The sequence below is a fragment of the Dipodomys merriami genome, unplaced genomic scaffold, assembly GCF_024711535.1.
Source record: "Dipodomys merriami isolate MVZ:Mamm:240054 unplaced genomic scaffold, mDipMer1.0.p SCAF_5, whole genome shotgun sequence".
Classification (NCBI taxonomy): domain Eukaryota; kingdom Metazoa; phylum Chordata; class Mammalia; order Rodentia; family Heteromyidae; genus Dipodomys; species Dipodomys merriami.
This window is the reverse complement of record NW_027206068.1, coordinates 39,848,074-39,861,896: the sequence shown is the minus strand read 5'-3', so window position 1 is coordinate 39,861,896 and position 13,823 is coordinate 39,848,074. Positions and strand designations below refer to the sequence as shown.

Below are 13,823 nucleotides of genomic sequence, written 5' to 3'. Positions count from 1 at the left end.
TCCTCAAAGAAACAACTGCCCAATAAATAAGTGGGCTAAAGACTTAAAGAGAAAATTCTCTGAAGAGGAAAGAAGGATGGCCAATATAGACACATGCAGAAATGCTCAACCTCCCTAGCCATAAAAGAAATGCAAATCAAAATAACATTGAGATTCCACCTCACCCCAGTTAGGATGGCTAAAATCAAGAACTCTAATAACAACAGATGCTGGAGGGGATGTGGACAGAAGGGAACCTTACTGCATTGTTGGTGGGAGTGTAAATTTATTCAACCACTTTGGAAAGCAGTATGGAGATTCCTCAAAACACTTCACATAGAGCTCCCCTATGACCCAGCAATCCCACTTTTGGGCATTTACCCAAATGTTTACAAACAAGACCACACTAAAGCTACCAGCACGACTATGTTTATTGCAGCATTATTTACTATAGCTAAGATATGGAACCAACCCAGATGACCCTCAGTAGATGAATGGATCAAGAAAATGTGGTATATATACACAATGGAATTCTATGCCTCCATCAGAAAGAATGACATTGCCCCACTTGTTAGGAAATGGAAAGGTTTGGAAAAAATTATATTAAGTGAAGTAAGCCAGGCCCAAAGAAACATTGGTCCCATGGTTTCCCTTACTTGCAATATCTAGTATATGTATGAGTCAAGCAGAAAAGGTCAGATAAGGCGATGTTAGGGAAATGAACCTAAGATATGTATTCAAATGTTTTTTTTCTTTCATGGGACTGTTTCTAACGCATTTATAAGATGATTTCTTTGTTGCTTTGTATGTCCCTCTCCCATGGTATAACCCCTGCTTTCACTGTATTTGATATTGGTATAATTTGTGGAGGGGAAGGGAAAAACAAATCATTTAAATAGGGATACAGGTGGACCCATTGAAACAATGAGATGTACAAATCGTTATGTGGAAAAGCGAACTTTACATACTCGGGGGGGGGGCGGTTAGGGAGGGAGATGGGGGAAAGGATGGGAAGGGGAAACAAAGAAGGAGGCAACAATATTTGATAAGAAATGTACTCATCATCTTGTCCATGATATTGTAACCCCTCTGTATGGTATTTTCACAATAAAAAAAAAAATCAGAAAAAATAATAACAAAGAATAAGTTTTTTTTTTCTAGAAAGCTCCCTGGGTTAATTCTAGTATGAGGAGAGAAAGTTGTTTTTTATTATCTTTAAGGAGTTGCTATTTAACAAAGCGGGTTATAAATATGATGCATTTTGATCAATGTCAACCCTTTCAAAATTCTCACTCATCCCTCCCCAAGAGAAAGCTTTGATGTATGTGAAGTAACTTAATATATGCATGAAACACAGGTAGAGTAATAGTAAAAAAGAAAATAAGAAAGAAAAACAACAGCAAAAAGTAGAATTGGAGGGTGGGGCTCAAGTGGCAAATCATCCATATAACAACTATGAGATGTTAAGTTCAAATATCAGTACCTTCCCAAAACACATACACAATTTATCACAGCATTAAAAATCAACCAAATAATCAATAATAAAAGACTGTGTTACTATATTTGGACACGTTTATAAAATATTGTTAAAGACATTGTAATATAATGAAAATAATGTTTCAAGTATACAATAATGGCTTAGAAATTTTCCCCTAGTTCATGTGGGACATGTGGCCCAATGGTAAAGTCCCTAGCAATCACCACAATAATTCAATCCAGCAGCAAAAAAAATTAAAAAAGAGGAAAATCCCTGATCCTCAACAACAAAAAGAATAAATAAAATGGATAAATAGAATAAATAAAAGCTAAATATAAACCCTTAATTTATTATGATGGCAATTATGGAAAACTAGAGAGGAGAAAATTCCTAATATTAATTCTTTCTGAGCAGCGATTTTATTCTTATACTGTTTTAAATTTTATTTTCTTTTTCATGTACAAAAATAGTTGTCAGCACATGTCTGAAAAACAGTTGTCAGCACATAATGACCATGACTACTGATGAATCTGGAAGGAACTATATACAAGTTAAGAGGTATTTTGACCAGAATTGGAAGTATGGTAGGCTCTTGCCCCTACTTCGTTTTTCTAAAATTGACTTTAAAATTGTGACATGATGTTTTCAATATTCTTCACCAACAAGTTTCATTTAGTTCTTTACTTCAGTCTTCATATAGTTGAGTTTATTATTCTATCACATTCTCTTAATTTTGCTAAAATGCCAATTTAACATTGTCACAATTTTGTTAAAAAAGTATATTGTCTCTGGCCCAGCAATTCCACTTCTAGATACATGTCCAAGAGAAATGAAAATACACAAAAGCTTGATTACAAATGTTCGTGGGAGAACTATTCACAATAACCTAAAGTGGAAAAACCAAACTAAACCAAACAGTTGTTCACTAGCTGATACACAAAACGATGTATTTCCATACAATGGAATGCTATTTGTCAATTAAAGAGAATGAAATACTGATATATGCTAGGAGGATGAATCTTGAAGATAGTATACTAACTGAAAGAAGCCAGACAAAAAGGATCCAATTTGATTCTATTTACATTTATTGGCAGGAGGGCAGAAACTATATTATTGGTTGTCTAGGACTGGAAGGGCTGAAGGAAATACAAGTTGACTGTTAACATGCATGGAGTTACCTTTACAGTTGTCAGAAAGACAGCTTTCTAAAATTGACTGTAGTGATGGTGGCACAATTCTATTAATGTGTTAAAAGCCATTGAGTGAATTTTACGGGATAAGAATTATTTCTCAATAAAGCTGTTTCTCAATATAGGTGTACTGTTTCCTAGAATACAGTAAAAAAGAATCCTTAACTTATTGAAGTCCAGTCTTGAACATCCAAACTCACTTCCCATCCATACAGAACACATTCCACAGTCCCCTCCAACTTTCAAACCAGTGCAGATATCCTTTTCTTCTTGGTTTCCCATCTCCAAATGTTATACTCTCCTTAATGCTTAACAAGCTTCCTATAATAGCTTCACACTTTTAGAATTAAAAAGGTTGTAACTGCACGGTGACAATGAAATCATTTAGCTCACCTCTTCCTTTTGCAGATGTAGAAACTGTCATCCAATTAGAAAAAGTGCTTTGTTCACAGCAAAAAAAAAAAAAAAAAAATAGAGCACAGTATTTTAACCAATGATAATAAAGATAATAAGGGTCCACTATTATTACTGGGTCTTCCATCTGCTGATCAATTATTGAGTAATTAATTGTGATTCAACTTTTAAAGTTATGTCTTACCTACCTGCCTGTGCTATCAATATTCTACCCTACCAAAGTGGCTGGTAACATTCTCTTAGATGTTAATCAGTTCCAAAGAAGGTAGTATCAACTTCCCTTTACATTCTTACAATGCTCCCCTAGCCTATCATGAAACTTCAGGATTGAGTCCAATTCTAATACTCTATAAACAAAGCCATAATTAGGAAACAGGACAGAAACTCTCTGCAGATTCTCTACTATCAGTCTAAAGCTATGCACAGAGAGTCTAACTCCAAGCCCAAGTAAGGATCAATGCCAAGATTCTAATTCCCCTCCCTTTTCTTTCCTCCCCTCCCTCTCTTTCCCTCTCCTTACTCTCCTCTCCCCACTTAAACTCTGACTTTTATATGGATGAATATGAGGCTTTTAACAAGTGTACTAATCAAATAAAGTATAACAGGTTAACAAATGAAATTCTTTTACAAGCCAAGAGACTCAGTACATAGGCAGGGGCAATTCAGACCTTTAGGGTTATTAATATTCAAAGATGGAAGAAAGAAACAGACCTAAAACACAAAATTATGCACTCCCTTTGTTATGACTATTTTGTCCTGGGCCATGGGCCACACAAACCCAGAAGCATCTGCCAAAGGTTTCAGACAGCTGTACAAGCACTTTCTGCCATTTGTTCAGCTGTTTTGAATATGAGATACATTCCCAAGGTTCTCTCAAGTAGATTTCTTTTTTTTTTACCCTCAGGACAATGTGTCTTGAATATAAATTATTTTTATTAGCTGTGATTTTGTCACTCTGCATATGTATTCGCCTGAATAGTTGTTTCTGCTGCTTATATTTTGCAACAAATGGAAGAGAAGAGAATAAATATATTATGCTACACTTAAAAATGGGTAATGCTGAAGAATGAAAATAAATCGCCTTTTCCACCTGAGAGCAGAGAGTTCTTGCTTAGAGAAATAGGTGGTACTTTGCAGCTCTAAATGTCTTGAATAACATTTGTTAAAATTCTATCACCTTTCTTCCTTTCTTGCATATGAGCATCCCAGTTTCAAGGAAGATGATTTAATGCGAAATCTCAGATTGTAGCAAGCCAGTTCATCCTGTATTTTTGAACACAGTTATTATGTTCTGGAAATGAATTCATTGGATTTATTTAAAATGTTGCTGGCTTCCATCAAAGGAGAAGAAAAAAGGAAGAAAATATAAAGGCTTTCATTAACTGATCTTATTGCTGTCCAGATTTTTGTTTATAAAGACTCAGTATGTGGAAGCTAATTATATTGGTTATCTTGGGTGAAATGCTATTAATTTTGTGCTTCAGCATTATTAACCACCTTTCTATATACAGTTCACCGGCAAATGAATGGGTTTAATCCTGCTATTAAAAACATGAAATAAACTAAACAATCCTATGTTTCATGACTTTTCAAAGTTGATTATATCCTTGGCAGTAATTTACCAGAGTCCAGGAACACAACTGTCACTTTAGAAAGCACTGTCTGGCTTGTTGAAGAGTAGTTGATTTAAATCTAATAGTCATTCCTCTTCAGATCAGAAAAATAATTTTTTTCCCAGTGACTTAACCATGCTGTTTGCAGAATTTCCTCTGCCAGTGATCACACAAGTCCTGAGAGAGTTTGCTCATTTAATGTTATATATTTAGTTAGCATTTGCGAATTTAAACATTTCAGTAGAGGAAAAAGTAATGGTAATGTTTGATGTGAAAGGTTTTGGAATTTAAAAAAATTCTGATTTTGTCTAATTTTTCAAGGCAAAATGTAACCTCACTTAATTCTAAAGCAGTAATTTCATATAAATAAAGATCTTAAAAATTAAAAGCATAACACAAGCAAAATAATTATAGTATACTAAAGAGTTAATGCCATCAGTCATGGAGTCAGCTGCATTGAAGAGTCTCTGTGTTCTAACAATAGTAGTTTAGGCTATCAATAATCTCATTGGGTATTTGTAATTATATTTTTCCCTGGCTTATTAAAAGCCTGGTCATAGCTCAAAGGTTTCTGAATACCCATAAAATTAGAAAAGTAGTGCCATAAAATTAAGAAATAATAGCAAAATGTCATAGAGGAAGCAGTCCAACAAGATACTACCTATTGGGAATTATTTACATATACAAATACTTTAAGTGAACAATAACTAAGCTATGCCAGCAAATGGATTTATGTTGTGATGAAATACATTTTTTGTCTAATGGTATAAAGCACAACTGATTTGTGTAAGCTCTTATTTTCCTTTTAAAAGCATCTTGAAGTAATAGTTGGAGAAATGATTTCTTTATCTATGATTCATTCTGAATTTTCTAATAAAAAATTTATAAGAAAATTATAAAGAAAAAATATTTTAGCATAAAACAAATCAACAACTTGACATAATTATTAGTTACATTATTATTTTTCAGTAGCTAGATAACAATGTATAGGAACCTAAGTAGAATCAAAAGTTTAGGAAATTATTCTCAGACTATAATAGCATGGTATTATTATTATACTTGAGGTTTAAATAAATTTGAAGACTAAATATTAAAATATGCATAAAAATCTATATAATACAATCTAGAACTCACCAAAATTCCCTCTATTTTTTCTATTAACAAAAAGTATGGGAAAGTCTATTAATATTTAAGAAAATATTTATAAAGTTATTTAAAATAACTGAATAAAATAAAGGCTGAGTAGAAAAAAGTTAAAGAAAATACTTTTATAAAAACTACAAGTCTACATGGAAAGACATAAAATATAAATGATTTATTCTTGTTTGGGAAAGTTTAATTTTAAATCATTTTTCCTAATAAAATATATAAGCCTAATATCATCCAATGGAGTAGATCTCTTAATCTCATGTGTTAGATGAATGAATAAGAATAACCAATAAGTTTGTAAAAATCAAATTTTATTAATAATTTTTAATATTAAAAATTATTATTAATAGGACAAGTGTACAATATATGCTTCTAGTAGGACTTTATCATTCTGAAAATCTGTAAAAACTACCAGCATTGGGTTAGTTACTAAGAAAGTCTGATTCACACAATGAGACATTTCTCTGTCATTAAGAATGATGATTAGATGCTAAATTTACTTTTCAATGATGAGTGCTCATTGCATACTGTTATGTGAAAACAGTAAGTTACAAAATTGTGTATATGGCATGATACGATTTTTTTTAACATGTATAGGAAAAAAGTCTATGGAAACTATAAACCCAAATACTAAAACATGTATGGAAATTGTGCTTGCCTTTGAAGTTAAAGTCCCTACATGGCAATCCTTGTTTACCAGCAGAAATAAAGAAACATCAATTGGCAAGCTGGAGACAACCTAAGAAGGGATGAAGGCTTTCTCCATATTGGGTTGGTAATTAGTTATGCATGGATCATAGGTTGGTGATTAGTTTTGTTTGTCAGAGCATTTCTGCAATCCTTGATATCTACTTAAACTATGTAAATAATTTTGATTCTGATTTTCTATTATTTGATAATTTCTACTAATTTGATTGTTTCTCTATGACAGACCATAAAACTTAGCAATTAAATCCTCTCATTTATTCAAGAGTTTGCACTTGATTTAAAATACTAAATGCATTTATTTCTGGTTAGAAAGAATGTTTTTTTCAGTTTTTGTACCTTTTGACATGTGGCAATTTTTCATTATAAAAATATAGTTTGGAGAAATTAATGTTTATGTGTGGGAATTTATAGACATAAGTGAAAAACAATGGATATAGACAGCTTCTGGGAGAAAAAAAATCAATAGTAGAATTCCTTGAGTTTTTGTTAGGGATGCTTTTAGTTGTCCATATGCTGTTAGGGCACAGGCCCTCTCCCCAACACAAGATATTGCACGCAGGAACCCAATACTAATGGAGTCCTCGTTCATGTCACTACATCCTCCCTTGGTTCTTCTACTTAAGATGAAAGTCATATTTTAATGTGGCACTTATAAAAATAAAACCAATAGTAATCTAGTCACTTGACCTGGACAATACTAAAATCTATATCAGTGATTTATATGAGAGTTTATCAAAGAAGGGAGAGGTATGGCAATGCTAGCAAGTACAACATAGTTTGAATCCGTTTAACTGTAATTTATTTTCAGTGCTAGGGCTTGAAATCATGGCCACTCAAGAGTGATGCTCTATCACTTGAGCCACACCTGCAGTTGCAACTTTTGATGATTAATGGATGGGAAGAAAAGACTCATAGATTTGTTTGCCCAGGTGGGCTTTGAACCTCAGTTCTCATATCTCAGCTTCCTGAGAAGCAGGTTCATAGCCATGAGCCGTATGTACTCTGCTAGTTTGAATACTTTTAATGAAAAGGATGAACAACTTTACAGTTGTCTAGTTCTGATTCCATGTTCAAATAATCGGTTTATATAATCACAAGCTTATTAAAATAATAAACCTAATATGAAATGCCTATAAAATAAAAAGATATTCAGCATAAGACTGATGTGAAGCAAACAACTTGTATTTATGAAATATTTACTGTGTGTTAAACATTCTAAAGCACTCTTTATAGTAAGTCAATGATTCTTCAATGTAACCTGTGAGGTGAGTGCTATTCTTACACTTCACTTCACCCATGGAGACATCAAAGCTCAGGGACCTAGAAAATGCCTTGCCTAAAGCCACACTTTAGCCAAAAAGTGAGCAGGGTGCTAAATCTAGATAAGCTGGCTCCACTTTAATTTTTAAAGTATTTTAAACAAAAAAGGTAGCTTTTATTTCGATCAGGTTTAGATTTATAGAAAGTTGCAAAGAAGTTTACAGAGAAGTCATGCACACCCTGCCTTCAGCTTCCCCCTGCTAAAGTCGTATGGCACATATGGCACATTTTTGGCAATTATGTAACCCATATTGGTATGCTAGTAATATTTAATACCATGCTTTATTCAGACTCTACAGTTTTTCTCTAATGTTTTTTTTTTCTGGTCAAGAATAGCACGCATAAGACCACATTATACCAAGTTGTCATGTTTCTCCAGACAGTGCTGAATAGTGGCAGTCTCTCAGACTTTCCTTGCTTTGGATAATGTTTTGAGGAATACTGTGATACATCTTGTGGAATGTTCTGAAATTCAGGTTTATGTGGTATGCTTTTCATAACTAAACTGAAGCTGTGGCACACTGGCGAAATTCCATTCTCAACACGTCATTTCAAGGGTACATGGTACTACCATGACTTATCACTAATAATATAAGTCTTCAAAATGTGCCCAAGGTATTATATGCCTTTTGTCTCCAATGTAAGGTTCCTATGTTCCATTGTATACAACTTCCTCCCCACATTATAATAGAAGCCAGTACCAGTCAAAGTCTATGGGCCATAGAGAAGTTTCACTTATGTGAATTGGGGTGTCTATAAAAATTATTTACATTGTAGCCCATTTGGAATTATAACTCCTTACTCTATATTACCTCCACTATCTCACTCTTTCTTATTCATCTGGCACATTATTCATGTATAATAGTTTAAAAACAAAATTCTTGTCAATTTTTTGTTTTTCAAATGCCTCAAAAATGTTAGAACTAAATGTGACACTATATAAATTTGTTTTACAAAGTGTAGACTTTGTCACTAAGGGGGCTAATTAGAAGTCCGTTTTTGTCTCGGAAGTACTTTGCAAAGAACTTACCAGAAATATTCGTTCAAGTTGATCCTGAATGTCTTTCATTCCTGGAAAAGCAGCAACTCCTTGAATCATCTCAACAAAGATGCAACCAACTCCCCTGAAGAAAAGAAGGAATTATTAGGGAAGCTTCAACACATTCTATTTAGAAGACAAAATCTGAGATTTTAACATCCATTCCACAGGAAAAAGGCAGCAATACATACCAGTAAGAGCAGTGGGGTACATGGAGAGCATGGCTCTCCTCCCATGGTGTGTTTACTACCTTCAAAGACTTCCTCAAAAGTATTCTAAATCAGTGCAGTGACACTGGCTTCAGAAAATGGTGAACACCTAACATAGGAAGCCTCCGTGTCTTCTTACTTGAGGATATAGCTGATTAAGTCTTTGGCTTGACATATGAAAGTCACTTTATAACCCTGTTCTAACATTCTTTCCAACTATGTTTCTCAAATTCACAATGTACTGTACTCTATAGCTGTTAGCATTTCTCAATCCTCTGTATCAGCATTGTCTGGAGAACTTTTAAAAGCCACAAATTCTCTCACCACAAATTCCAGAGAGTCTGCCCAGGGATGAACATGAACTTCTGGGATGGTATAGAATGGCTAGCGTGAGGACTGTCAAATGAGAAAGATCTATTGCTAAGTATAAATCTTTGGATTTGGCTCACATTACCTAGAATGTCATCCTTTTTACATATTTGCTCTTGAAAATAAATACAATTAAATCTTTATGATATTGTTTCAATGTCACCTCCTCCAGGAAGCCTTCTAGCAGGCAAGTAGCTCCTCTTATGAACTCTCGTTATGCCCTTACTCAATACATCAGTCATCTACTATGTTCAACTTCTTCTCCTGCCTTAACTGCTGGGCACAGAGTTCCTATCTAGCAAGGCAGTCAAGAGTAACAAAGGGCACTGCTTTCCAGACATAGCAGCCTGCATTTACCTCCCCACCCCACCCCTCACCCAAAATGGGCAGTCCATAGTCATGGGCAGAGTCAGTTAGATTAGTTCTGCTGGGATCTTGGACCAGGATGATAAGAAGCTGGAATATGTAGATGAGTAAGTCATATAAATGGCAGGGAACAATGGGAATAGGCAGCATTTCTACACATTAAGTTTCCTAAACTGATACTCTTACAGAGTGTGCAGTCAACCCAATTTTTCTAGATCTCTCTACCTTCTAGCAACCCTCCATAATTTCTTAATGGCTCTGCTTTGAATGGGTTTATGTTTCCTGGAACTATACAAATAAGAGCATAAACATAATGGGACATTTGTTCAATTGCTACATTTATCTTAAATCTAGGGCAAGCAAGCCCATGCATCTTTAACTTATTTCAGAACCACATGGGGTAAAACACAAGTGACCTACTTCTCTATAGCTGCATCAGTGTTTTTCATAGTTGTGTATAAGTAATACATTTTCAAAAATGCCTTTCCTATTACACCATATAGTTTCTGTCTGAACTCAGACATTCAACAAACATGTAAGAGTGCCAAAATTACTAAAATCAAGCACATTTTACTTTATATAATAAAATAATTTAATTTAAGCAATTAAGAATTAGTTCTAAATCAAATGTTCTAGCTAGATGGATTTTTAAAGCACATTGTTTATGTTAGATTTGAGCGATGGCAAAGGTATAGAGAGAATTATTTTATTGGCACAATAAAATGCAATGACATGTTTGTAAATATTGGGGTTTCAGATGTCTGATTAAGTGTAGTTAAAATTCCAGCATGGTAGTTTTCCAAATTTTTCTGCCAAGAACTCTTTTAAGGCTCCTGACCAACATTTCCATTGTATTCATAAGTTTATATTTAGCACCTTGCATATTCAAAACCTGTTCCTTTCTTATATCTGAGAATGAGCTCTATAATTACCTTATAGCTTTCATTTTTCCCACCACAGGCTGCAGCTCTGAGTGGGAAGAACCACAGCTGAAGACAAAGTGCCATTAATTCACAGCTAAGCGGGCTGGCTGGGAAGATAACTTTCACATGGTTACACCTGCCTATTCATTTTTTTTTTTTTTTACTACTACTTGCTCTTAGTTGATATCATCTCCCAAATATGATTCTTGGAACAATTAAAAAATAAATCTTTGCTGCAATGTTATTCCACTTGAAAGAAATGGTACAGATTTTCTATTGGTTGCTATCTGCTTGGCAAACTACAAGATGTTTCCTATGATGTCATTTATTTTTCAAGGGTGCTTGAGGGTGTAGTAATGAAGCTGAGAGAATTATACATAAAGGACATAAGCAAAATTATAATGCACAGGAAAATAAAAAGTAGAATTACGGAACACATCAGCATATTAATATAGGAGATTGCTTTTTTACTGGAGCTTCCTTATCATCAAACAGCAATAAAAGCTCTTCAATTTAATACGAATGGACCACTGCCTGCTTTCCATTTTTCCCCCTTTCTACCCTCCATTAGTCCTGCATTTTCTCTCTCCCTCTCAATAGATTAAGCTGACTACACTGAGTGGTTCTCTAAAATGAATTCATCCACTTAAGCACTATACTTAAGATATATAACTTGGTATGAGGAAATGTCTAATTTATTGCTTCTTTTCAGAATCTGAATGATTGTGTAATTATCGCCCACTTAGTCTAAATTTTTCAAGAATAAGCACTCATATAAGCTTACAATTAAAGATATCATAAAATGCAATATGTTCAAACTCTTATTTCAGGGTTAGTCAACTGGTAAGGTAACATGTAAAACACCCACCCATGCTCACACATCAGTTAGTTATTTTGAAGGATAGATTTTCAGATTTGACTCACATCACAGGTACAGGAATGATCTTTATTGTAGTTCAAAATGAGACTTTAAACAAAATTGATAGTTATTTTTGTTGGTACAACCAAAGATAGATTAGGACTGAAAGTCACAGAATTTGGGCATTTTTATTATTAAAAAGAAAGCAAACTTAAGTAGAAAAAGTGGATGTAGGATAAAAAATGAAGAGATACCACCTTTTAAATACAAGCAAGTAGAAGAACTTAAAATTAAAAAAAAAAAAGGCGCATTTATTATTACCTAAGAAAACTCTAAATCTTTTCTTTTGGTTGCATAATCTTCAGTGAATTCATAACAATCTTAGAATCAAACTTAGGATCTTGCGCATTTATCAAGTTCTAAACTTTTAATATAATTCCTCAACCCAATATACTTTTTTTTTTTCCGATCATGGGGCTTGAACTCTGGGCCTGGGCACTATTTCTCACCCCCTCAGCTCAAGGCGAGCGCTCTACCACTTGAGCCACAGCATCGCTTCTGGTTTTCTGAGTGGTTTACTGGAGGTAGTCTCAAGGAATTTCCTGTCTGGGCTGGCTTTGAACCACGATCCTCAGATCTCAGCCTCCTGAGTAACTAGGATTACAGGCATGAGCCACAGATGCCTGGCTTATTTTCTTTTTCTTTGACACTGAGGATTAAATTTAGGACACTGCTCATAACCACTGAAGTCTGTCTACTCCCAGCCTTATCTTTTCCTATGAAGAGAATATTCAGATACATTTTCCTCTAGAATGGCAATGGCTTTTTTCTAAATAGTTGAGAAAAGACTTAGTTTCACGTCTCATATTATGTATGATCATATATAAACTTTTTGGGGTGTTGTTCATTTTATATATATATATATATATATATATATATATATATACATTTCTATACACTTTAGATAGCATATAGCAATTTAGTGGATTCTGATTTATACAATTTAGGACTAAGAAGCAAGAAGAGAATAAGAACACTCCTTGCTCAGTCTGGAAGGCTCAGAAGAAATCACACATCTCAAGCAAAAAGGACTAGAAAAGTTTATTTGGCATAGTATGGGGAAATGGAACTGAGGGTGAGCATGGACATTCCAGGCAGAGAAAATAGAATTCACTGAGGAGTCTTAAATGTAATGAGTGCTAGTGTTAAGATGGAAGAAAAGGTATAAATAAGCAGAGTACTACAGTCTTTGCTGTTTGTATTTTACTTGTCCACTAGACTGTTTTGATCTTTTTTTTTTTTTTTTTTTTTTTTTGCATTTCAGTACTTATAAGCTGAACCTAATTAGCAGGATAGACCTATGGAAAAACCACTTATGCTGATTAAGAAATAAGGTAGCTTAGCCGGGTGCCCGTAATCCTAGCTACTCAGGAGGCTAAGATCTGACGATCATGGCTCAAAGCCAGCTTGGGCAATTAAGTCCTTGAGACTCTTATCTCCAAGCAGAAGCTGGGAAGTGAAGTTATGCCTCAAACGGCTGAGTGCTAACCTTGAGCAAAAAAGCTCATGGACAGCTCCCAGAACCTGAGTTCAAGCCCTACAACCATAAATAAATTTAAATAAATAAATAAAGTAGCTTTCAACAGAGAACAAAATATAGATAGCTACTAGTTGTAAGGTTACCACTTTCTTTCTTATTCAGGGAAGTACATAAAAAAGACTAAGGATCACAAATTATTTCCCTGCTGGCAGGAGGGCAACACATAATACTGTCAAGGGCTCCACGAACTATGGCAGGCAGGACAAATCCCTTTTGCTCACTGCTTGTTTTTATGGGGCCTGTGATGTAAGAATCACCTTTACATTTCTCCCCAAGTTTTGTATTTATTCTGAACAACATGTTTTGAAGTACATATACATGTATATGTGTATTATATACATACATATATATATAGATATATATATAAATATATATCTATATCTATATCTATATATATATATCTGGTTAACTGACATCAGCATTATTTCAGAGAGCTATAATTTTCATTATGAGAACATTTGATATCACTCTCTTGGTGTTTTTCCAGAATACAATATATTGTCATTCACGGCAGTCAACATGCTATACCGTATGAGGCCTTGAGTTTACTTTCTTTCTTACATTTTGGACCCCTTCATCAACAGCTCTTGATGGCAAGTAGATATTTT

General features: G+C 34.1%; 1 protein-coding gene across 6 annotated transcripts in view; it reads right to left on the bottom strand.

The window, feature by feature from the left end:
- Cdk14 (cyclin dependent kinase 14) overlaps positions 1 to 13,823 on the bottom strand; it is a 558,419-nt gene that overhangs the window by 207,641 nt on the left and 336,955 nt on the right. For all 6 annotated transcript variants that reach the window (XM_069996437.1, XM_069996440.1, XM_069996441.1 and 3 more), the window contains one exon: positions 8,881 to 8,974. In XM_069996437.1, the coding sequence (XP_069852538.1) occupies positions 8,881 to 8,974 (94 nt within the window). The remainder of the gene's footprint in view (positions 1 to 8,880; positions 8,975 to 13,823) is intronic.